At 46.2% G+C, this 26782-nt stretch overlaps 1 protein-coding gene across 4 annotated transcripts in view; it reads right to left on the minus strand.

Moving 5' to 3' along the window:
- Positions 1-13332: 13332 nt before the first annotated feature.
- Positions 13333-26782, minus strand: part of LOC147361152 (uncharacterized) — a 62379-nt gene continuing 48929 nt past the window's right edge. Inside the window, exons 2-4 of one of the 4 annotated variants that reach the window (XR_015139833.1) lie at positions 24636-24802; positions 19513-20060; positions 13333-13989 (exon numbers count right to left, since the gene is read on the minus strand). Coding sequence is in view for 1 of the 4 variants with exons in the window: in XM_086334792.1 (XP_086190918.1) it covers positions 13984-13989 (6 nt within the window). In the remaining 3 variants the exon portion in view is untranslated. Of the gene's footprint in view, positions 13990-18458; positions 20061-24635; positions 24803-26782 lie in introns of those variants that run through there. The other 3 variants (XR_015139836.1, XM_086334792.1, XR_015139835.1) reach the window with 3 other exon arrangements.

Genomic DNA, 26782 nt, shown 5'->3' on the forward strand with positions numbered 1-26782 from the left:
AGACACACGGGTGGGGCAGGCACATGGCAGGGCCCACGGGGAAGCCCTTCCTGTAAAGCGGGAGACGGGGACTTGAATCTCCACGCTTCTCCATGGCCCCGAGGGCTTCTGGGAGAAAAATGACAGGACGCTAAAACGTGCGGAGCAACCCGGAAGCTGCGCCACGACACGCTGAGAGCACGCTTCTCAGAAATGAAATCACGGGGGGAGCAGAGGACGAAGAGGTCTGGGCAGCAGCTTCCAGATTAGAAAAACCGCGCGACACGTGTGGGCGGCGCCTCCTGGTGTCCACGCCCACGTGCTGCAGTCACTAAGAGGCCCTCCTGTCCTCCAGGACCCAGGATCCGCTCGGAGGCCGACACGCACTGCGGGGTGTCTGAGATACTGAAACCTACCCTCTAAAGGATTTGTTTCGGGCTGTGGGCTTTCTCTGCTGTTTACTTATTATGTTTCTAAGTTAAGAGGTCCTACATATCGATATCAAAAAATAAAGCAAAAAGTGAGGATGACGGGCCTTCCCTCCATGGGGCCTGTGTCTGCGAGGTTCTCTGTCCAGCCTCCCTCATGGGCAGCGGCTCCCCCCAATCTCCCCGCCCAGACGCCTCTGCTGGGGCAGCCGCGTGACCGGCCCACACCTGCAAGACCTCCCTGCCATTGTGAACGCCCTCCTGGGCCCAAAAGGAGATGATCTGCTCCGGGAAGGCGAAGCCGCTGCCGTCATCCACACTGCAGAAGAGGCGGAGGCCCGGGCACACGGACACGAGGGACGACGTGGTGGTCTGGCCAACAGTCTCCTCCGGGACCTGCACACGGGGACCAGCGCTGTGAGGACCCCGGGCCTCCCCGCGCACCTTCCGTGACCTCACCACCTGTGCTCGGCGGGCGTGGCCTCCCCCTCATTCCTGCTGCAGGGAATAGGGTGCCCAGAGGACCTGCGGGAACTGCAGGCTCCGCGGAGGCGACCTGAGCCCAGGGCTCAGGGCCATCTGCCTGAGACCGTGCGGGGGGACGGCCCAGCACCTGCAGGGCCCCCCGAAGTAACTTCTCTCTGAACAAGCAATGGCTTCCCGCCTGTCCTCCCAGAGGAAGAGCCTGGGAAGGCACACACCAGCCGAGGGAAACCCAGTCTATGCATAGAAACCCAAGATGGGCTTCAGAAGAGGCGGAGCAGCCTGAGCAGAGGGCACGTGTCCTCAGGATTCAGGGCTGGAGACAAGAGCAGAAAAATCCCTCGGCCGGAAAGCTGACGGGTGAGGCTGAGGTGCGGCCAGTAAGCTGCTTCCTGCCCCAGGGAGGGCCCCTGGGACACGCATTGGCTGTTGGGACACTAACGAGGAGGAGCAGCGGCCCCCTCCTCTCTGAGATGGGTGTCCCCAGACCACCAGACCCAGGGGCTCGCCTGATGGAGCAGGAGAACCTTGATCTGCTGCGCGAGGCCCCACACCTGCAGCCTGGTCACACTGGTGTCCACACGCACAGGACGTGACCCCGGGACCATGTCAGTGCTTCCTGGGCAGGAACAAGGGGCTAAGGCCCCTGGGAGGAGCCCTCCTCCGCGAGCTGTGGGCACTATGCAGTCCCTGCCCTCAGGTGGCCAGGCACTGTCCTCACTACCCCAAGTCCTTACCCATCTCAGTGGCTTCAGGGGCAGAAACCTGACTTTCGGACGCGCCCAGCCCAGCAAAGAACAAGGCCACTGTGCCTGCACCACCGCCCACAAACTACGGGATCAACCACGTTGCCAAAGAGGCGGCAGCAAGACTCCCCAGGACAACCGTGCCCTGCGGTGGGAGAAGGAGCCCTGACCACGCTGAGACAGACATGAACCAAACGCACCGGCCAACATCACAGTGTAAATAAAGTCTGCTTGACTCCAGCTGGACTCGTGCAGGATGAAAAATGGGAAGAACACAGCTCCAGGAGAGCCTGGAGGGCTAGTCCCAGGGAAGGCACGGCCCTGATAGTGCCCTGGGGGGCAGAGATAATGACTCTGCCCCCCAGGGAGGAGGGACCGGGTGCTCTTGGTGGAACGCAGTGTACCCCAGGGAATCCATATGAGACCCCTATGAGGTGCGTCCACTTTACAGATGAGGAACCTGAGGCACAGAGAAGGCGAGCAGTTCACCAGTGGCACATAGCCAGGCAGAAGCGGTGTCAGGTCAGGTCACTCCAACCACCTCCTGGGCACCTACTCTGGGGACCAGGCAGAGAGCTCAGGCCTTCAGGAGAGTGATGGCAGTCACCCTGGGCTTCAAGAGTTAATCGCCCCACCTTACCTGGTAACGAGACCAGGACCTGCTGGGTTTGACAAGCGGGGCCAGTTCCAGTGGTCCAGGGGACCCATGATTGAACAGGCCAAGCTGGAGCTCCTCTAACTCACTCTGCCATCCCCATCTTGGTCCAGCTTGTTGAACAGGTCTTCAGGTTCCTAAATAAAAGCGCCTCAGGCATCTGCTCAGAGGCTGCTCCCCAGCAGCCTTGACTGCCCTGCCCAGGCCCAGCCCCCACCCCACCAAGCCAGAGGCTTGCTATCCAGCACTGGCTTCCTGGCTGGGGCTTGTGAAATCCCCCCTGGGTGGTCAGTTTCCACCCAGCTGAGCATCCCGCATCTCCCAAACACCCACCTGAGTCTGCTGTGAGGGAGTCTGCTGGACGGTGGGACGTGTGTGTGCGGGACACGTGTGTACGGAATCCCAGCGGTTCAGGGTCGGCAAGGTGGGGCCCATCCCATCGCACTGCCCCCTCCTCCCCTGGGCCCCGAAGGAGGGAAGGGCTGAACACAGCTGCCAGGATCACAGCCAGGTGCTATGGGCACAACCTTTGGGCTGGGTGTTAGGCCTAGGGAGACCAGAGAGGGGAGACAGCTCCAGGCAGAGGAGGGTCCTGCGTGAAGGTGGCTCGAGACGGACCCTCAGCACAAGCCCTGGGAGTCAGCACAGGATTTTAGACCGGACAGTGACAACTGAATCAGTGTCTGAGGGTGAAGAGGTTTTCTAGGTCCAGCACCAACCACAAAGACTCAGCCCTTTGGGGTGGTCCATCCCATCCCCTCTCACCTCCTTCACCAGACCCTGGAGCCCGATGCTCTGGCAGACCAGGGCCAGCTCCTGCTCGGGGAGGTGGCCACTGATGCCCGCACCCAGCTCTTCCCAGAGGCCCCAGACCTGGCTCTCGGGGGTGTCGAAGGAGTGGCTGCAGGGCTTCCGGGGCTCCCGAAGACCTCAGAACCCCAGGTTGGCAGCTGGCCTGAAGCAGGGGAAACACACCAAGGCGGTACTTTACTCTGAAATCAGATGGACTGACAGATGGGCAGAGGGACACATGTGAGAGTCAAGCTTCCGATGGTGGCAACACGGGGCTCATTGTGCAATTCTTCCAACTTAATTCTATGCAAAATTTCACAATAAAAGGGGGACTCTGCTGCACGTGGGGAAGGCATTTTCTGAAGGGAGCCTGCAGAAGCTGTAGCACCAGGAGCACACCTGCAAGCTTTGTACTTAGAATAAAAGGGCCAGGTTTAAAAAATTAACGTCTAGATGGTCTTCAGACCTGCCTAAAGCAAAGAGCACAGTCCAACAAAGGCCGATGGCCCTGTCCCTTGCGCAGCCTCTCACCCTGGCTACCCGTTTGTTCTTGCCCATGTATTTTTTGTTTCTGTAATATTTATTTGGCTGCTCTGGGTCTTGGTTGCTGCATGTAAGATCTTTTTAGTTGTGGCATGCAAACTCTTAGTTACAGCATGGGGGCTCTACTTCTCAGACAAGGGATGGAACCCGGAGATGGGTTCCGCAATGGGACTGCGGAGTCCTAGACAGTAAATCACCACAGAAGTCCCTGGCCCAAGAATTTGAAGGCAAATCCCAGCTGCCGTGTTCTCACTCCTGAGTGTTTCGTATGCACTCCTGACCCCAGTGCGACGATGGCCCTACAACCCAACAACGACGTCCCAGTTCTCTCCCAAGTCTCCCAACAGCTGATTTCTTCAACTCAGCATCAACGCAGAACCCTCCCTGTGTGTGTGGCTACTCCCCCAGAGTCGCTGGGTCACCTCCCGCTCACCCCCAGTCCCCAGCCTCCTGCCCTCCATCCCTAACATCTCCTGTAACCTGGAACTTAGCACCAAAGGCTAATTTGGATGCAGGGTGAGTGTTATCTTTTTTCTTTTTTTCCCCCAGCAAAAATGCCCCGAGGTGGGCTGTTTTCCATACCACCTCACATCAGGAGCCACAGGGGTCTTTGAGATGCAGACTCAGCAGCTAGTCCGGGTGACAGCTGGCCAGGTTTCATAGCCTTTCTACATTAGCCAGGTGGCTTACTGAGGTTTCTGAAGCTTTGCCAGAGAAACACCCTTTGGGAGAGGACAGACCTTGGGGTGCCCACAAAGAGCTCTCTTTAGATAAGCAAGGCTTCAAAGCAGCGCTCCTTCCACACCCAGACTGCACCACCCTGCCGACACAGGACGAGGGTCACCTGCACCTGACCAGACCCCGGCTCCCGGTCAGTGGTCTGGAGGTCTCCAGAGAGGAGTCATCTTGGCGTTTACTGTGATAACCCGACTAATAATCAGAAAGTCCTTTCCTGAGGAAAGCTAAGCCTCCATGCTCAGGAATGATGCTGTATATTGGGTTGAGGAAAACACAAGGAAAGGGCCACTTCCAAGACCCATTCCAGCTTAAAACATCTGAAAGTTCTATGGAAAAATGGAAAAACAGGGACTTCTCTGAAGGTCCCATGGTTAAGAATCCACCTTGCAATGCAGGGGACTCGGGTTTGATCCTTGGTCATTGGGGGTAGGAGGAGAAGGGGACGACAGAGGATGAGATGGCTGGATGGCATCACTGACTCGATGGACGTGAGTCTGAGTGAACTCCAGGAGTTGGTGATGGACAGGGAGGCCTGGTGTGCTGCAATTCATGGGGTCACAAAGAGTCGGACACGACTGAGCAACTGATCTGATCAGGGAACTCAGATCCCACGTGCCACGGAGCAACTAAGCCTATGCCCTGCAACTAGACAGAAACCTGTGCACTGCAATGAAAGATCCCAAATGACGTGTGAAGATCCTGCATGCTACCACTAAGACCTGACACAGCCAAATAAATACATTTTAAATTTAAAAAATAAATAAGTAAATAAAGGCAGGAACCAAAAAAGGGGGAAAGCAATTCTGACACCAGGGCGTGTTCTCAGGGCTGGCAGAGAAGGTAAGTAAGCCCTGTGAGGTCTGACGTTAGTGTTTGTGCAGGAGGGTCAGTTCTAACCTGGATGGAAAGAAGCACCCAACCTGTCTCTGGGCAGAGAGCCCAACATCACTCAGTGGATAATCTCCCCGGAGCCCTTCCTCTCATCCCCTAGATTTAGTCTGAGTCCAGGGAATGTAGGAAGTGATTTTTGGACACAAAGAGGTCCATCTGCTTCATCCAGTAGCACAGACACTTGGTTCATTCACTTGACGTCCCCACGCTCAGCGCTGAGCCAGCAACAGCCTCGGCCCCTGAGGACCACAGTCTGGACGGTGCTCAGCACCAGTGCAGACCTCTCACTCAGGAGAAGCTCCAGGTCAGTTCTGGTCTCCCACTGGAGCCATGGTCCTGCACATTCTGCCCTGTGACACACGCTGGTGAGAGGTGTCCTTAAGGAACCCGCACACCCACATGCTGATGCACCCAGCTTTGCTAAGCACTTGTGACTGCCTTCTGGGTGCTCCACCAGATTCCCAGGACCAGAGCCACGTCTCGCCCTCCACTTGGGGCACATGCAGGGCCTCTGGTGAGTGGGGAGGCTGCTGGCCCAGGCCTGGCACATTAGGAAGGAGTCCCCTGGCCCATGCCTGCTGGTTGGGAGGATCACTATGACCCTAGCCAACCAACTAGCTGCTCTCTTAGCCAGCAGCCCCTGCCCAAGGGTCTGACCTCAGGAATCTCAGAGCTGGGACCTCCCCAGGAGAAGGGCACCCCAGAGAGACCACCCACACTGGGCACCTCCCAGGAAATTCTCTTTCGCTGGCAGCCTGCTGCCTAACAGCCCAGCACTGACCAAAGTGGGCATTCACCACAAGGCCAGGCTTTACTTTGGGCTTCAAACAATTCATTCTGAGGCTCCTTTGCGCTGTTGGCTTCTTCATCAGACTTGAGACTCTGGAAAAACAGAAAGAGAAGGACGTCAGCCATGATTAACCTGCAGGGAGTGGATCTGCCCTGTGGATAGACTTTTTGACACGAAGGCCCGAAGGCTCCCGCAGTGGACAGCTCAAGGAGTCTCAGTGGGGGCCCCGGAGGCATCCATCGTGAGCCCACCAAGTTGTGCAGGGTGAGCCTTGGTCCAAGGGCTGGACGCGGGTGACTGTGGCTGTTGCACACCTGCCCTTTCTACCCTCAGTCGATCAGCCTTCCCCTCCTCCTGCAGGGCCAGGGCAGGGTGGTGGTAAACAGGACATGCTCCGAGACCCCGTTTCTGAAGGAGGCTGCTCTGTGGCCAGAGCTGCCCTGCAGATAGAGAGACCCAGAGACCTTAAAACAAAATGTAGGTCCCCAAATAGCCCCTCTTCCAGCGATGAGATGCCCTCTCCCATCCTCCTGTGTCATGTCATGTGAGCTGACTGGGGGGATGTGCCAAGGGCGGGGTCCACCCACCTCCACGCTTTCCAGGGACGCAGAACCGCGAAGCTGGCTCCTCGCACTGGGTATGGCCGGCTGCTCCAGTAAACCTGGGGCTCCACCTGCAGCGCCACAGGGCTTGGGCTGGCTCTGACGGCCGTACCACTTAGAGCTGCTCACGCACTTTGGGGGCACAGCCCGGGAGGCAACTGGAAAGAAATGGGAGGCGTGTGGGGCTCTTTAACAGACTCTGGGCCCACTTGTGCTTACAAAGATGCAGATTCGGAGGTGCAATGTGGCTCTCGGGGAGTGACAGAGAAAATGCCAGAACACAGGGAGTGGCCAACATGGGGCTGGGGCTGAGACAGCTAGGCTGGGAGACAGGACTTTCCATCCTAAACTCTTGGTGTTTCCAAGCAAAATATGCTTTTGTTATGTGATAGAAAACTAATTTAAAAATCTAGCTTATTACACAAAGAAATAACCTTCCAATAATCCAAGTGCTCTGGAGACCAGAAGGTCATTTCTCACCCACCTGACCCCACCCCACTACAGGACCCCACCTGGACAGGACACAGAGGCAAGGACCTCAGCACAGTCAGGGAGGCTCAGACTCCGCATGAGTCTAAAGTCCAGGGCAGAGGCAGGTGTGGACTTCAGCTAGGGATTCATGAGGCTCCCTTAAGCCCTAATACACCCCTGCACTTCCTTCTTCCCTCCTTACCTGCCCACATCTGTGGAGCAATGGGGACTCCGCAGGCAGAGAAGAAATGACACTGCCTCTGCAGGAACCTGTGTGGCCAGAGAGACTGGGGAGTGGGGGTGCGGCCTGGGCTGTGACAGGAGAGAACACAGGTTCGAAGGGAAGGAACCAGAAGGGGCCAGTGGGAGAGAAAGGCATAGGGTCCCAGGAAGCAAGGCCAGGCCAGGAAAACAGACCGTTTCACACAGGTGGTCACGCTCCCAGGGACCACGTACCACTTCCCTTCTGTCCTCCTCACCCAAAACTGGCCCACAGCCCCTGACCTTGGGAGCATCAGAGGAGGAGGCTGGGTCCAACCAGGCCTCCAGGAGAAACAGTGATGCCGGTGACCCACAGAAACTGAGGACAAGGGAGGAGTCTGGGGCGGAAGATGCTGAGTTCCATGTGACAGAGGACATCTACGGCGGGCTGACCATGTTCCTGGACCCTGTGAGGTTATCATGGGCAGGGTCTGGCCCTGTAAACTCTCCCCATGTGGGATTCCCGGGGCTGCTGGAGAGGAGACGGCATTCCCACTGACAGGGAGGAAATGGGAGGCTTGAGCACCCCATGCAGACAGCAGGGGCCTGCACGCAGGCTCCGCGCCTGCGCTGGTTTCTGTCTACACACAGGCTGTGGCTAGTTGCTGAGTGGGGAGCAGCGGGAAGAGAAAGGCCGTGCCAGGTGGGCGTGGGCAGCGGGGACACACTCGGGAAACCAGGGGGGCCGGACGGCACATGGACCCCCGCCTGGGGCTCCGCACTCGCCACTCACCTGAGGTCGTGAGCCAGCACCACACCTGCGCCCTTGGCCTGACTGGGCTTCTGCCTCTCCCCTCCTGAGATCCCTCGGTCCGCGTCCGGAGGCCCACCTGCCCTTGCTGTGGTCCCCCCATTCTTCATTGTTTCAGCTGCTCAGCACTTTCCTCAGAGCAATGAGACGCCCAGAAATCACACACATTAGAACCGGTTCATATATGTTAAAGTGTCACCTCCTCCCTCCACCAGGGGGAAATGCGTCTTCAGGAACGTGTCCACGTGGCAAATCAGGCCAGGAGGGGGCAGCGTCTCACCACCCACAGAGCACAGAGCTGTGGCCTCTCGGTGGGAAGCTCTGGGGGTCTCGGCCAGTCCTCACCCACTGCCCAGACAGCCGGCAGACCACAAGGTCAGCCGCGCCCTGTGCCTCCTGTGTGCGCGTGTTTATTCATAGGAGCAGAATACCAGACTCTGCAAGTTAAGAATACGTCGATTTAGGATCTCCCTGGTGGTGCAGTGGTTAGGACTCTGCATTGCCAATGCTGGGGGCAAAGTTTCAATCCCCAGTCAGGGAACTAATATCTCAGCATGCTGAGAGGCATAGCCAAAACATTAAACAAGCAAAAAAAAAAAAAAACCAACAAAAATATTTTGGTTATGTGTTCTGTGATGGCCTTCACTGAATGAGCAGAACTACTGAGAAGAAGAATGTTCTTCAAAACCCCAGGCATTTGGCCCCAGGGTGCCACGCACATTCCTGGAGCATCAAAGCACATGTTTCAATCATGTGGCCTGAGTTGGTGGGAAGGACCAGCAGGCAGATTAGAAAGCTGGAGAGAGGGATGCTGTGGGCTGGCCGGGGAAGCAGGTGAAGCCCATGGGGGAGACTGGGAGGGTGGCCTCCTGGGAAGCACACAGCCCAGGAGGGCGGGGGCAGGGCTCGCTGGGCTCTCACCACAGAGGCCGCCTGTGTGCACCAGCCCTGGCCGAGCCACCTCAGGCAGGCCTATGACTGACCCACCAACGGACTGGGTAATTCAGGGAAGCTCTGAAAATCGAAAGAAGAGAAAAACAACACAAAACAAAACCAGGGTTGGTACAGAAAAGCACCAGTCACGAAGAGGACACAAGTTGCCTTTATCATGAGTGGGTTTTGAATTTTGTCAAGTGTTTTTTCTGCATATTCTTACTTTTAATTCTTACTTGAATGTTGGTAGAACTGAGCTCTGAATCCATTTGGTCCTAAGCTTTTAGCTTTTGGGAGGTTTTTGTGTTTTTATTTTAATTAATATTTGAATCTCCTTATTTGCTACTGGAGTGTTGAGTTTTTCTATTTTTTCTTGTTTTAGTCTTGACAGGGTGTATGTTTCTCAGAATTTATCTATTTCTTCTAGGTTTTCCAATTTGTAATTGTTCATGAGTAATAACGGCCCCTTATGATTATGCTTCTTTACTTCTGAGGTATCTGTTGTAATGTCACCTTCCTTTCTGTGGTTATTTCAGTTTCCTCTCCTTCTTCCCTTAGGTAAGGGTTTATTGATATTGTTTGCTTCTTTTGAAAAATGCACTTCCAGTTCTTGCACATGCACACTGGGCATTCTGGCACACGGGCAATGTGTTTAGAGGTGTCGCTTAGCAACGATCATTCTGGGATGAAAGATTCCAAACCGTTGAGCTTCCCAGCTGGGAGGTTGTGGCGGGACGGCTCTGGCTTCCCTGTAGCGCTTGTGTTGGGTTTAGGGGACTGTGAAGAGCCAAGGGGGAGGTGAGGTGTGTTTGGAGCCCATAGGCTCTGCGATGAAGAAGATTTTTGGCTACAGGAGTGAGAAGGGCGAGTCGCCCTTAGACTCCTCCATCAGCCTGGGGAGAGACAGAGGTCATCGTAGAACCAGCTTCCAGCCCGGATACCACACCCGAGACAGGGACCTCAAAAAGATCCACAAAGCTGCCAGTGTAGGCAACGTAGCCAAAGTGCAGCAGGTTCTGTTGCTCAGAAAGAATGGCCTGAACGACAGGGACAAGAAGAACAGGTAAGTGGGAGGAAGGGCCTGGCAGGGCTCTCTTCTGTGAGTTTCCCCTCCAAGGCTCGCAGACACCTTTGTGGGATCCAGCGCCCCACAGACTTGATCGGCTGCAAAAGCCTTAGCTGCTTTCGGACCCGCTTATAATCCCCCTTATAGAGCACTTTATTGGTCGTTTTAAAGTGATTTAACTGAATGACAGTAATCACAGAACTGAAATAAAACATGAATAGCATCTTTTTTTCCCTTCGTCCTTCTCCTCCTCTTCATTTGTTGTTATGCATGCATTAACATGATCTACTCATGAGTAGGAGAAGGCAATGGCACCCCACTCCAGTACTCTTGCCTGGAAAATCCCATGGACGGAGGAGCCTGGTGGGCTACAGTCCTTGGGGTCGCTAAGAGTCGGACACAACTGAGTGACTTCACTTTCACTTTTCACTTTCATGCATTGGAGGAGGAAATGGCAACCCACTCCAGTGTTCTTGCCTGGAGAATCCCAGGGATGGTAGAGCCTGGTGGGCTGTGTCTATGGGGTCACATAGAGTTGGACACGACTGAAGCAACTTAGCAGCAGAAGCAGCAGAAAGAGCTCTCAAGTTCTATAGCTCTCAAGAAATCTTCTGGAACTCCCTGGCTCTCACATTGTTTTCCTCATGTGATTTATGAAAACTCTTCTTCCCTTGGATCGTCCATTGTGGATATTGGCAGTGGACAGATTTTTGATGTTGTCGGCATCTTATCTTTAATGTACACATTTTTATACCATAATGTTATATATTACAAAAAACTGCATAGTGAGAAAAATAATCCTCGTGACAGGCCAACTTCTGGGTTAAAAATTCTTCACTACAATTCAACAAAAAACTATATAGTGAGAAAAATAATCCCCATGACAGGCCAACTTCTGGGTTAAAAATTCTTCAGCTACACTGTTTTATATCAGTGTACACTTATGTATATATGTTCTTTGCTGAAGGACCTTAGAAGACAGCTTTGAAGTAGGAAGCTGGCTGTGTCCTTGAACAGGAGGACATTTTCTTAGGATCTATGGTCTTTCCATATTTAAACCAATAAACACATTGTGGTTTTAAAGATTTGGGGTTACACATGCTGTCTTTAATTGTGATGAAATTAAAAGTTTTGTGTAGTAGGCAAAGATTTGCCCTTTTAGATATCAAAATTTGCTGGGTGACATTTTCTATTAGGAAAGATAAATTATGTGTAGATGTGGGAGAAATAACCTGGTAACTATTTAGAGAAAAGTAACTAGATTTTTATCTCACCAAAAGTTTCAGATGGAGTATGGATCAAAAATTTTAAATACACAGGGTGAGAAAAGTACCAGAAGAAAACTGAAATTCCTATCTATACATTTTTTGTGTGCCGACAAAGACCTTTTTTTTCTAGTTCTACTGTTTATTAACCTTAATATTTTTTAATTAGATGGTAACTGCTTTACAATGTTGTGTTGGTTTCTGCTGTACAACATCATGAATCAGTTGTAAGTATACGTATATCCCACCCCAGAGACCTTTCTAAGAATGATTTCAAAGGCAAGAATTCTGGAGTTTCCTGGGTTTCACCTCCCCACCCCACCCCCAAATAAAAAGAAGAAAAGAAATCTGAAAGTTGATTTAGCAACCCCCCAAATTAAAAAATCTCTGTAGATCAAGCTGTGTGTAGGGAAGCTGGATGAGCAGACAGGACTTGTCTTTCTGGCACTAATAGGAATGTGGCACAGATAAAAATAATTTGTCATTTTCAATTTAATTTAGAATTTTTTGTGAGGATTGGTATCCTGTGACACTTTCAGTCTTTTCAGAAGTCGAGGGAATCTTGGGAATTTCCTGGCCGTCCAGTGGTTAAGACTCACTGCTCTGGGCCCAGGGTTCGATCTCTGGTGAGGGAACTAAAGTCCTGCAAGCTACAACGACATATTGTACAACATGGTGAATATAGCTAAGATGTTATAGTCCCTTAAATGCAGTGTAACCTGTAACAGCTGTGGGTCACTGTGTGGTGCACTGTATGATATAATAATATATAACACACGTCATCTCTAAAGCAAGCTTAGATGGAAACACCTCACGGGAATTAACCAACAGGAAAAAAGAGACATGAACAAACAAAAATGCTACAATTTATAGTTGTAAAGACTATGAAGTATAAATTATATTCCAATGTCAGAGACGTTAAAATGTGAGAAAATGAGCATATTAGAATCATTGAAGTACAGTGTTGTCTCTAATCCTCAAAACATATCTGCAAAGGAGGTGTAATATCCTTCATTCAGATGTTGTCCTTGTAAGATAGTAGTAATAGTAGTAAATATGATAATACAATCTAACAATCACTAGCTGTTATCTGTGCAAGGGATGGTTCTAAACCCTATGCGTGGATCTCATTTAAGCATCGCATCAGTGTCCTGTGAGATAACTACTACTCTCTCTCCATTTTGTTGGTGAGGAAATTGAGGTACAGAGAGGGTGAGTGACGGCTAATAAGTGACAAAGTCAAGTTTAAACCCAAGTTGAGCTGAATCTCAAGGTCTCACGCATTCTATTCAGGTAGACTGTATTTTCTTTACTGTGTAAGAGGAGCTAAACTAATATATGCTGCTCTTTCTCCAGAAGAAAATGAAATATTTGTTTCAGAGGGATAGGAGTACCATGCTATTGAGTGTTTTCAATCACACAAACAGTTATTTGTTTTGAAACAGTTACACTACAGTTTCCTAAAAACTTGTCTTGCTTTCATAGGACTGCGCTCCACTTGGCCTGTGCCAATGGCCATTCAGAGGTGGTAGCTCTCCTCCTGGAGAGAAAATGCCAGCTTAACCTCGGTGACAGTGAAAACAAGACCGCGCTGATGAAGGTATGGGGCAGCGAGCCATGTCCACATGAGATGGATGTGATTTAACTACTGAGACTAAAAATGAATGTATCTCATTGAAATATAGGGAACTGGTGAAGCTTGTGGACTATTTACTTTGAATTCCTAGAATTCACACTCTTGTTTCTTGGCACAACACTGACAGGCCATAGAATGTCAAGAAGAGGAGTGTGCGGCTCTTCTGCTGGAGCATGGTGCCGACCCAAATGTCACGGATGTCAATGGCAACACTGCTCTCCACTATGCTGTCTTTTGCGAGAATGTATCACTCTCAGCAAAGCTGCTTTCCTATAACGCCAATATAGAAGCCAGGAACGAGGTATAGCTCAACTAACTTTATTCACAAAATATTTGCAAACCATTTTTCTAAACCAGAAGTGTTTTATTGATAACAGTGTGTAAATAGGTAGACTGAGTAGTGTCCAGCAGACCCTGTTACCATGGAAACAACTCCAAAGTCAAGCCAGCATGTGGGTGGGAAATATCAGACCCCACAGAAAGGGCAAAGCTCTCTCAGCCACCCTTCTACCCCAGAAGGAAGATTTTCCCACTAGAACGTGCTCAGGAGTGGGTGATAGGCTCACATCAGATCAGATCAGTTGCTCAGTTGTGTCCGACTCTTTGAGACCCCATGAATCACAGCACGCCAGGCCTCCCTGTCCATCACCAACTCCTGGAGTTCACCCAGACTCACGTCCATCGAGTCAGTGATGCCATCCAGCCATCTCATCCTCTGTTGTCCCCTTCTCCTCCTGCCCCCAATCCCTGCCAGCATCAGAGTCTTTTCCAATGAGTCAACTCTTCGCATGAGGTGGCCAAAGTACTGGAGTTGCAGCTTTAGCATCATTCCTTCCAAAGAAATCCCAGGGCTGATCTCCTTCAGAATGGACTGGTTGGATCTCCTTGCAGTCCAAGGGACTCTCAAGAGTCTTCTCCAACACCACAGTTCAAAAGCATCAATTCTTTGGTGCTCAGTCCTACAAAAAATGAAGGTTTGGAGGGAGTGAAGTGCTTCCAGCGGCTCAGGGAATGGGCTCAGCTGCTGGAGGAGGGATGCGGGTAGGAGGAAGGAGAACCAGTCCCCAGCAGGGGGAGCTGGGGGGTGCAAGTGGGCTGGGGAGGCAGCAGGCCTGGAGCCCTGAGCCCTCCAGGACCCCGTTATGAGATCCGGTCACGTGGGTCAGGTCACGTTTGACACCCAGCAAGGGTGTTCACTTGTGCTGGTGACCACTTGGTTCTCCAGGTACAAGTGGGTCTCCCACGCTCAGCCCCTGGGGGGCGCTCAGCGGGGCTGCAGCTGAGTGTGGGCAGCTGATGATGGTGAAGCTGCCCCTCCTGCTCTTTCTCCTGTGGCTGCAGCTCGGCCAGGAGCTGCAGAGAGAGCTCCCCAACTCTCACAGGTGGGCTCAGTTTTCCTTGTTTGGAAGCTCCAGCCTTCCCTGAGTGAAAATATTTTGAAAGCACTTGATTGTCTAAGATATCACTTTAAATCACGATATTGCTCAAGAAGCATTAGGGAGTAGAGCATTCTTTTTTGTGTTGATGGCAGATATTTGTGATAACACTGCACTTGTTAAAGGTAAAACTTTTTCCAAGTATTTTTCCCTTACTGAAAAAAAATTTTTTTTTCTAATTAGTCTAAAATAACACAGTAAAGCAAAATTTGCCTTGGAAATAGACTTTGTCTTAAAACTCAAACAAGCATTTGACAACATAATAGAAATCTTGCTGCTGCTAACACATTCCAATTTTACGAAAAAATGGTTTATATAAAAATGATTTCTCTCTCATTGCCCAAGGCTTCAGAGGCTAAAAGGAAAGGCAAAGGAGTGGGCAGGTGAAAAATGCAGATCAAGTTGGAATTTTGGCAGTTGGGATATGCCAAGAAGAGGTGTTTTTTAAAAATATTTATTAGGCTGTGCTGGGTCTTAGTTTCAGTATGCAGGATCTAGTTCCCTGACCAGGGATTGAACCCAGACCCCCTGCACGGTGAGCACTGAGACCCAGCCACTGAACCACCACAGAAGTCCCAAGGTTTTGGTTTTGGGGTTTTTTTTTTTCCCCTTCAGTTTATATATTTTGGTAAGGTGCTTTTCAGTCTCAGGACAATAGTTGTTATTTTGAGAAAGAGATTGAGTGAATTAGAGACTTGCCTAGATACCAATTTTAGGAAGACTTTGCAGAAATCAGATCAGCAGTGAACAGGTGGTGATTAAGTTGGGAAAAAAAGAGAAGAACAAATATTTAACAGAAATATTATCCTATTCTGGCAGAAACAGCCAGTTAGACAAGAGTCTGGACACTTCTCTCAATCTAGAAGGTCTTGATGGAAAGTAAGGGGTTTATAAACAATGAGATCAGGTTGCCTTTTGTGTTTTTTAGTCCCTGTTCTACCATTATTTACCCAGGAAAATTTAATTCTGTTTTGATGACTCTTGCCTCTTATACTTTTCTTTTTTCTTCAAATCCTCAAGTAAGAGAAGGAATTGGCCATGTGGGTGAGAGATGAGACTGGAATGTTTGCTGCGCTAATTCTCAGCTAGAGTGTGCTGGTGAAAACCACAATCACTTGGGAAAGTTTATAAAAAAATTTACAAGCCTAGGCTGTTCCCTGAAGATTTTGATGAAATAAATCAAGGAAAGCCTGGACATGTGTATTTAGAAATATTTCCTTGAGATTCTGATATGATCCTTGGTGAAGAACTATGGAGTGATTAAGGATAATTTCTAAGTGCACCTATCTCAAAAATAAGTAATCGATAGAAGAGTTGGAGTTTGATCAATGCTGGCTACTTCCATTAGCTCCCTCCTTTGCAACAATATTAGCCAGACTTTTTCCTCTGCCTCTGTGACTGAGAAGTTAAAAGGAATATTTTTGGCAAAATCTATTGGCTTGAATAATATAACTCCTTTTTCTTCCAACCACTAATTATTCAGTGACACTCCAAGAGTCTTTAGAGATTTGCTCATGGCGAAGTCACTTCGTCTGTAGAGTCTGACCCTTTAAGAATTTTACACCTCCTGTTATCAACCAGGTCATTAGGTCGACAGATGTTTGTTACCAACAGTGTATTCCTGACTGTAGTAATAGTAACTCATGAGCCTTCTTTTGGTGTCAGCAGGACAGACTCTTGCAGTGTGTGTGTTAGATTTGCTGAGCCCTGGCATAAGCAAGACGACAGCTTTAAACATCAAAACCCATGAAGTTAGTACAGATGGGGATTCTTTTAATGATTTAGTTTCAGCAGTCTTAGGAACTCATTATCCATTTGGTTAATAATCTGGGAGAATTCTAGAAACAGATTGTAGTTTTAACAAGCAGTGGAAACATTCTTAAAGTGGGAATTTTGAGTCTTGTTTTTTAAATTTATTTTAATAAAATTATGAGTCAACAGCAATTTTTATTACATATTGAGACCCACTTTTCTTGTGAAACACATGATACTAAAGAAAGGAAAGCTTTCACATACAAATATTTGCTTTATGCCCACCTGTTTGGAAACGGCAAAACGTGAAACCACAAGTGGGCTACAGAGCAAATGTGGTCTTTGGATATGTTTACTTACCTACCTCCACAGACTGAGTCAACATTTAAAACTTAGCAAACTCATGCGGAAGTCTGGCTTCTTGGAGAACTCAATCTGGTCCCCCTTGAGCCCATTCTACTGTTTGCTCTGCATGTGGAGGCCTCCCCTTCTGTATGGGGCGTGTGTTCGCAGGTTTGCCAGCCTCACCTGGCTTTTTCACTTACTCAGGCCACCAGCTTTCCCTCCATAAGCATTTGAGTTTCCAATTCTTGTTTTATAGTTTATTTTGATAACTATTTCAAGATTTTAAATACAGTCTAATTAATCGATAATTGTTTCATATTTTAAAAGAATTTCTTAAGGATGGGATTGAATTTTTCAAATTAGAATTTTAAGTTGGTTGTGGCAGTTTCACACTGAATGAGTCTCCCAAACACACAGGATTATGAGAGAGAGCGCAGGGAGAATTCACGGAAGAGCAATTCCCCGAGAAAACGCTGAGTGCATATTTATTAGTAACTTACATTCTGAAGGAGATCAGCCCTGGGATTTCTTTGGAAGAAATGATGCTAAAGCTGAAACTCCAGTACTTTGGCCACCTCATGTGAAGAGTTGACTCATTGGAAAAGACTCTGATGCTGGCAGGGATTGGGGGCAGGAGGAGAAGGGGACAACAGAGGATGAGATGGCTGGATGGCATCACTGACTCGATGGACGTGAGTCTGGGTGAACTCCAGGAGTTGGTGATGGACAGGGAGGCCTGGCATGCTGCAATTCATGGGGTCGCAAAGAGTCAGGCACGACTGAGCGACTGAACCGAACTGAACTGACCTTGTAATCTTTAACTAAGAACAGTAAAGCAAGACAGAGACCAGAACACTGGGATTAAGGAAGCTTCCTCCTGGAGGTCTGGAGGTAATTACATGAGAGTCGTCAAGAAAGGTCTTTGAAGATAAGCGGTGTTGTTCTGTGTCAAAACAGCATCTAGCTAAAGCTGACCTGTCAGGTTAACTTAAGGGCGGGGGAAGGAACAAGCAAAGGAGAATGAGTAAGATTAAATTTCAGGAGACTTTGCTGAGAAAGCCAAAAAACATGTTGGTGCCCACAGTTGGTTTTTTGGAAGAAAGAAAAACACAAAACAATCTTTCTCTTTGCGTGTTCATGTAGAGGATAATATTCCCATTGGAATGTCTGTAAACCTCATGAGGTTACTCCTGGTCATCCTTGGATAGGTTATGCATGCTACAGATAATATTATATAGTCCTGCCTCAGCACTGTTCCTAAAATATGCAGTTGATTTAGTAGCTGATTGATTCTCTCTGGAGGAGTGTTGAGACTAGTAATAGAGCAAGTAAATACTACAATATTCCTGATAAATACTGTGATAGAAGCAAAGATCCTTGGAACCAGTAAATGTTGAAAGTGAGTTTTAGAGAATGACTCTGTGGTTCATCTTTGGAAGAGGTAGAGGAGGAGCATTTTATTAGTTATCTTTTTGAAAGACGTATTTGGCTGCACTGTGTCTAGTTGTGGCACGTGGGATCTTTAGTTTCGGCACGTGGAATCTAGTTCCCTGACCAGGGATGGAACCTGGACCCCCTGCCTTGGGAACTCAAGTCTTAGCCCCTGGACCCCCAGGGAAGGCCAGGAGGAGGAGCATCTTGAAGAGATAGAAGGTGCGCCAGGGGATGAGGAGGAGGGGCTCCCTTTTATTTACTTTCTGAATTATATGTTTAAGTTCAGAGAATCTATTGCATGATTTTCCGTTCACTTTAGAAATAGGTTAACTGTGTACATTAGAAATGGTTTTTCCTGTTTTACAGGATGACCTTACACCACTCTTACTTGGCATAAGTGAAAGGAAACAGCAAATGGTGGAATTTTTAGTAAAAAAAGAAGCAGATACACATGCGGTTGATAAGATGAAAAGGTACAGTTGTTCTTTTTCTTTTTAAAAACCTTAGTGCTGTTCTCGGGTGCTAAGATCAAGATTAAATTAATAACAGGTTTCATTTGTGATCAACACTTCATCAGTTAGGTAGAAAATCAATTATTCTGACTGGGAATCGGGAAAAACTATATAGCAGGAATATATAGCAGGATTCATATTCCTTTATAATATCGAGTGATGTCATATGCAACCTATTCTTTTTTCTGGTTGATCTTGTAGTAGCTGAGGGATTTCATACTAGTTTCATTAGCTTTATAAAATATGGATTCTGCTTTTCAGTTTACCTTATGACAGCATTGAATTTCTTAATTATTTTATAACGATTGTTTAACCTCTACTTCGTATATATTTTTCCTTAAAAGATGCATACTAAACATAAAGGACTTGATTTTGTCTTTTGGATGACTCTTTGCTTTCAGTTACTTTCTTTGAAATATACTGATGTTATTAGATTGCAGAAGAGTCCTTCACAGTTTAGTGACTAAACAGCAACAAAAAAGTGATGAGTAATCACTGTCACCAGACACTGTGGGCTCACCAGTTTTTATCCTTTTTCATTTCTAGTACATTTTGATGTTTTCATTTTAAATGAAGGTAGAAGGAAGAATGATAGGTTTAATTGGACAAACAGTTCCTTTAACAAAGATAAGTCAGAGGTGGATGATACAGACGAAAATGATGGGCTTTAGATTCAGACTGGGTTCAACTCCTAGCTTTCCTACCTATTAGGGTTATGACCCTGGGCACAGTACTTATCATCAGCAAATAAGTTTCCTGGTACAAAAAGGCAAATAGTAATGCATCCTTCAAAGGCGGCTGTGTGTATATATAGCATTTCATTTAGTGAAGAGCACATGCTTGTCAACATCATTAAGTGCCTCGGTGACCTATTTTTATTTCCATTATTTATTTTTGTTTTAAGCCTGCAAATAGCCTTTGCTTAACCCAACCTCTAGCTGACTTTGAAGCATAATATATCAGACTAAGGAGGAAACGGGGGATTCGTCCTTTAAATACTCACCTGCCTCAGATAAGTGACCTCAGCATAGTTTCTTGTCCATCAAGGACTTTGTTATTATTTTTTTAAAGCATTTATTTATTTGACTGTGTGGGGTCTTAGTTGTGGGAACTCTCAGTTGCAGCATGTGGGATGAAGTTCCCTGTCCAGGGGTGGAACCTGGGCCCCCTGCATTGGGAGCCTGGAGTCATAGCCCCTGGTCCACCAGGGGAGTCCTCATCAGGGACTTTTGAAATAGTAACTGCTGCTGCGTGCCATCCCAGTGGGGCAGAAGGCTTCTTGTCCATCCCTTCATTTTAGCCATGGAAGTAATTTACAAGGATGTACACTTGTAAATGGTCAGTTCTTCATGGAAGGGCAAGATGTTAACTTGGTAAAGCATATCAAACGAGCTGTTTCTGTAAGTTAACTCAACTTCCTGAGGGTGACGTCATCTCTCTGTTGTTTTAGAACCGCCCTCATACTTGCTGTCAATTATGAATGTACCGATGTAGTCAGTCTTCTCCTTCAGCGAGGTGCTGACGTCTTTTCTCAAGATGTCTTTGGACGGACTGCGGAAGAATATGCTGCTATTAGTGGTTTTGATATGTAAGTGTTTACATTAAAATGCCAGTTATCACTAAACTGCAGCCAAAAAGAATTTTAACTGTTACTTGTTACATGACCAGTGAGAGTTGTCTGTTTGGTGCAGGCAGCTTCTATCCTGTGGGGGCACCTTTCCTTAGGTCATAGGTTCCCTGTCATCCTTCCCAGAGTAGTGGGTGTCAACTTGCCTGAGATTCCATAGTTACAGTTGGCCCCCTCATGGGATCTGTTTCCTGTAAGAATGAAAATCTTCCAAAGGATTTATCTGCCTCAACCGTAAATGTTCTCTGAGTCTGCCCCATTTACCAGAAATCCTTAAATCTCAAGTAAGTTAGTTCAGAGAGGAATTTAGAGAGGTAAGCCCTGCCTAGGACTTGCCAGGATCCATTGTAAGAGTAGGGTAACATCTTCCAAGTGAATCGGAGATGAACATGGAGATTAAGCATCATTGTCAGAAAGATCTGCTGGTTGAGAGTTTGAGCAGGTAGAGAATGGAGAGTAGCGGTCCAGGCCAGGTCTTGATTGTGATTAGTTTTCTGCACTTGGTGTGATTAGCTGCAATAATGGGGGATAATTATGTTCTCTAATGTAGTGAGTTCATATTTTATAAATAAATTTAGGTACAAATTATATAAGAGCTGAGGTTCCCTAAATTATGAACCACAATGAACAACTGATCACCATAATTAATAACAGTTTCCTGCAGCCCTTGAATGCTAAACATATAAGAAAACAGACATTGGTTTTATTTGGGATTTCAAAGTAGTTCCAGCAATAAAGTTCAAGAACAAATTATTCCATTCTGCAAGCATTTGGGGGATATATTATCTCATTAAATCCTCTTAATCCCCTTGTGAAATAAGGCAGTAAGATCCCAGTTGTGTAGAGGAAGACTTTGAACTCAAGAGAAGCAACTTCTCTAGAAACAAAGAGCAGTTGGTTACAGAGCTAGGATTTGCAAGTTTGAAAGAGTTTTCGTATGCCAAGCTAAATCTAGTTAATCTACTGAGCTATATTGCCCTCGTTTCATGACTACTTCATCTTCTTTTTCTTTCTCCTTTAAATACATACTAAGTAAAACTTTGTAGAACTTAGAAACTTGAAATGTATGGGACAATTGTAGTTTTGATATTATCGCTGACATTGTCTGTCTGAAATAATCTAAGAATTTAACATATTTTGTAGTTGTTTTTCATATTAGTGTTAAAATATTATTTATCACATTTTTAACACATAGCATTTGCGAACTGATCTCTGAATATAAAGAAAAGAGGCCTAAAACTACTCCCAAAAAAAGCAACCCAGGTACGTCATCTGATAATAATGAATTGCTCTTGGTGATTCTACCATAGATAAAGTAGGAGTGAGGAAGTTTCAATAATGAAAGAACTATGATAAAATTAGTGTAAAATGCACGTGTATTTTATTTTTAAATTAATTTCTTAATAGTCTAGTATTCAGAATTGTTAAAGAAGTTAATTGTAGGTAATTTAACATCAGAGACAGTATTGTCTGAAAAGAATTCCATGTATTTAATCACAGCCCCTAAAATCCTGTATTAGATTTTTGTGTAAATTAGAAAAAATGTTTGTTAGTATGATATATATTTCATCTATAAACATATTATAACAAATTGGACTTCTTATAAAAGTGGAACTTTAACTTTTACAAATAGTTTGCATTTAGTGAATGAATAGTTATTAGTTACTGTGTAGTGATTAGTCTCATTAAAAAAGTTACCATCGTTTAAACTGGAAACCTCAACAATCCCTTCCTGGTAGGATAAGAAATGATAAACAGTAAGAACTGCAATGCTGAGCCAGTGTGCAGCGTACCAGGAAGAGATTACTTTCGAAAGATACCTTGGAATAGTACAGATCAGAAAAGCAATGCCTAGTTGAGAACCACCGGTTATTTTGCCTATTGTACCAACAAGGTCTCTATTACCAACTTTATTCCTCACAGATCCAAAAAGAGTGAGATAGGTTGGCTTCATTAGAACCAGATGTTTCCTTCTGTGTGTTGGATAATTGTCATGATAGTATAGTTTTGTAAGGACAACATGTTCTGTTGCCATTCTTTAAAAGATTATCATAATAGATTTTCAAATAGATCAACTTGGGACTCTGCAGATTCTAATAAAAGACCCAAAACACTTCACATTAGCAAAAACACCACTATGTCCCCTTGATGTGGCATCTAGCACATTGTACAAGCTGTCTGAGAACACCTTTAAACTTAGTAGACCTCTATCTAATCAAAAGGGGCTTCCCAGATGGCTCAGTAATAAAGAATCTGCCTGGCAATGCCTGAGATACTGGTTTGATCCCTGGATCGGGAAGATCCCCTGGAGAAGGAAATGGCAACCCACTCCAGTATTCTTGCCTGGGAAATCCCATGGACAGAAGAGCCTGGTGAGCTACAGTCTATTGGGTTGCAAAGAGTTGGACACGACTCAGTGACTGAACAACAACAACATCCATCAAAGGACTTCTGTAGGTTAGAGAAGATACAGAGATGACATAGAGTCTTGGTCTTCGATATGCTCAGAACAGAATAGAGTTGTCCCTGGTTACTTTCTATAGTTTTCTAAACAGACTTTTCAAGGAAATCATTCTTATTTATTTGTTCATTTGTTCACTGAAGAGATAACTAGCAAGTGTCTTTTACGTACCAAGCATTGTTCTGATGTTACAGGGTGCAAACATTTAAAAATCACTGCCCCTGCCCTCCAGGCTTGAGCTTGCAGGACCCCTCTCCCTCCATGTGAGTCATCCCTCCAGCATCAGATCATGATGACACATGTGAAATGTTGTCCAACAGCACCAGAGTCTGTAGCTCCTTCCATCCTTCCCTTCCTCCCCTTATTTGTCAGCTTAGGATCTGATGACGAATGCCTTCCAAGCTGAAAAAGCATTTCTATCAACATTTGCCATATAATGGGCAGGATTGATATAATGATATATCCCTCAGTAGAACAGAGCACTGTTTAGACCATCCTGCTCTAGGTGGTCCAGATCCCCTTGAACAATGGAAGGAAATAGTCTCAAGAGAGTGTAATTTTCACATGTATTAGTACGTATACACGTATATTTAAAACAGTAAGAAGTTCAGCTTGTGTGTACCCTACTGCCTGCTCACCACAAGTCTAGTCCTCATCCCCACCACCCAGCTGACCCCCTTCACCCATTTGCCCTCCCCCACCTCCCTTTCAAGAGATCATCCTTTCTAAATCTGGAATCACTACATCTCTCATACTTCTCTTACATTTGGAAAGAAGGCCAGGAAGACTTTGTTTCCTATGTTTTCCCACACTCTGAAGTTCAGTGCCTGTGGACCAAGCTTCCCTGTGAGAGGGCGTTTTCATCCTGAACTGAAGAGCCAGAGAATTTGTGTTGTGTCCCAGCAAGACACCTGTTCCTCTGTTCACTGCTGCAGGCAGTGGAAGTCCAGGAACACTGTGCTGTTTCAGCGTGCTATTGACAGCATATCGCACTGATTCTATTAATGGTGCAGTATCATTTTCTGTCAGTCTCCTGGAGTTTGGTTAGGATTATGGTCATTGTAAACAGCAGTTCTTCCTTCGTTCCTTCTGTTCTACATTTGATGACTATAAGGAGAGCAATGGTTCTTCGGTATTAATGGCCCATGAGGATAATACAATCACTACTCCCTCTAGTGTGGTCTCCAGGTGTGGTCCCAAAGGAATACTTTTAAACAAAACATCAGTCTTGAGGTTTTAATCGTCTGTATTTTTCTTTTGTTGATTTAAAATGTGTCTTACTTTTTTCTTTAATAGCGGCTAAGAGTTCTGAAGAAGACTCTTTAAGCAGGTAGGATTTAACGAATTTTTTAAAATTGTACGTGTTACTAAGAGAACACACAGAGAAGAGAAGCTAATGTTTGTTGAGTGTTCTGCTCTGGGTTAGAGACTGCATTATGTGCTTAACATTTGTGACCTCATAGAGTCATCAGAACAGCTTTGTAAAGTAACTGCGTCCTATTTTACTTAATTAGGCAACTGGTTTGGGGAGGTTGATGAATGAACCATGATTCCATGGTTAAAATGAGTTGACCTGTGATTTGACAGCTGGCCTGCCTGGCTCCAACACCCACTCTCCTGTCCCTCAGCAGAGATTGAGAAGTACCCGTGTAGCATATAAGTGAAACATATAAATTATTTCTTTGACTTGTGTCCATTTTAAGTTTTAGACATTGCGGGGAACTCCTGTATTCCTTTACAGTGAAGGGGAGGAATGGGGCCTTCTCCATAAGTGATTTCCCTGCTGAAGGACCAAGACTGCCATTTTTGATGGACACAGTTTAGGCTCTGAACCAGGGACAGACAATGGAGAAGGAGCAGTATGTCCTTCTGCTTTAAGTCACCAGGTTTATTGCAGTTTGGGCAAACAAAAGTTACGTCAGTCCATCAGTTAGATTTTCAGTTCAGCTATTAGGACTTGGTGAAAACATATTATTTTCAGGCTCTGCCAATATATTGGCTGTCAGTCTTTATTATGGAAACTAAGAATGAGTCTTACCTAGATATGTCCTAGGTTGGGAGAGATGGAAGCAGAAATAGGTAACTAAAATCTCTTTTGGAGACTTCTCTGGGGGTGCAGTGGTTAAGATGGTTAGTAAGACTTCTCCTTCCAATGCAGGTGGTGTGGGTTCAATCTCTGGTAGGAGGAGCTGAGATCCCACATGCCTTGGGGTCAAAAAGCCAAAACATAAAACAGAAGCAACATGGCAACAAATTCAATAAAGACTTTTAAAATGGTCCACATCAAAATATCTTTCAAAAAATGTTTTAAAACAGAGGCCAAATTTTAATTATGTCAAGAAACTTCGTTTACTACATAGATAGCCAAACTTTCACTTGCTTCTTTTTTTTTTTTTTCATTTAGAGAAATGAACTCACTCATTTTCATTGTGTTTACGCTCTAAAGGTTTTCCAACAAACCTGGTGTGGATTCATGGCCTACATCAGATGATGACGTCTTAGGTTCTGAAACCAAGGTAAAGTGCACTCTTGTGAAATTAGTTTTCATGCTCTGAATTCAGTTTCATGTAGTGTTCACTCTTAAATTCAGCAATGGTGTCCCTCTCACTGTTTTATGTTTGTAATGGAAAGTTTTTCAGAGCAAACTATTTTATAAAAATATGACTAGTTGATTTTTTTTTTATTTTTAACTTTGGTAAATACTGAAGGTGGGGTGAAGAGAACAATGGGCTGGAAAATATAGAGTGACAGGAAAAGCTTTCCCACAGTGAAGGAAATATGAATTTTGGTCAAGGATAGAGTCTTACTGTGAATTTCAAACCATAAGGACATGACTTTTGCAACACTCATAGTGATGTCTTTAGTGGATATAATTACTTATTTTAATAATCATGGAATCTTCCTGGAGCCTTTCAGTTCCAAAAGTATATAGCATATATCATCTAGTTGCCCTCCCCCCCACTACCCACCACCCCTGGACACTATTTTGGTTTCTTGGCATTGGCAACCCTCTCCAGTACTCTTGCCTGGAAAATTCCATGGACACAGGAGCCTGGTAGGCTGCAGTCCATGGGGTCGCAAAGAGTCGGACACGACTGAGTGACTTCACTTTCACTTTTCACTTTCATGCATTGGAGAAGGAAATAGCGACCCACTCCAGTGTTCTTGCCTGGAGAATCCTAGGGACGGGGGAGCCTGGTGGGCTGCCGTCTATGGGGTCGCACAGAGTCGGACACGACTGAAGCGACATAGCAGCAGCAGCAGCAGAGTTGTTAGGAGGGCCTTTTTTTTTTTTTTTTTCTTTCTCTGTTTCTGTCTTGGCTCTGCATTAAGACTAAAATAAAAGTTGAAGTTACAGAGATTTAGAAATTAAAATTCTGTTTCTCCAAAATCCATATTATAAAGGGATTCCACTGTGTTTTCTCAAGCATTCCATTAAGAGTATATTCACAACTCTTCATCTCATTGAAGAATGCATGTTTGCCTAAAATAATAGCCAGCTATAGAAGCGGCTTCCCTTGTGGCTCAGACAGTAAAGAATCTGCCTACAATGCAGGAGATCTGGGTTCAATCCCTGGGTTGGGAAGATCCCCTGGAGAAGGAAACAGCTACCCACTCCAGTATTCTGGCCTGAAGAATTCTATGGACCATATAGTCCATGGGGTTGCAAAAAGTCAGACACGACTGAGCAACTTTCACTTCATAGAAGCAGAGACTTTTAATAACCGTAAGATAAAACTTACAACTTGAGATTTTTTTTTCTATTGTAGTTTTAAAAAAACCTACTCCAAGTTCTTGTGTCACATTCTAAAACTTCAGATTTCAGACATTTGTATTACTGTGATTGAAGTATTCATCTTATAGCCCCGTATCAGTGTAAGCTAGTGGAGTTCAGGAAACAACTGTGCATCTCCTGGAGCACGTAGCATAGGTCTCGAGTGTAAAAATCCTGTTAATAGTTTTTGAATGTGAATAAATGAAGAGAGAAATGGTATCCTATATAATGTTGCAGGTAATATAGTTCAGTTGAGTTATGTTGAGGAAGGAGGTCCTGCATAACAAGGAAATAAATAAGAAATACATGAAAAGTAAAAGGTTATAGTATTTTTTTCAGTGTCCACCAACTGTGAGATGAGAATTTTAGGTTAAAATTTTTGACCTTTTTAGCCCCATCTTGTGTTCCAT

The sequence above is a fragment of the Bos grunniens genome, chromosome 13 (assembly GCF_055505025.1).
Source record: "Bos grunniens cultivar Pamir isolate PY7600 chromosome 13, Bosgru_T2T1.0, whole genome shotgun sequence".
NCBI lineage: Eukaryota > Metazoa > Chordata > Mammalia > Artiodactyla > Bovidae > Bos > Bos grunniens.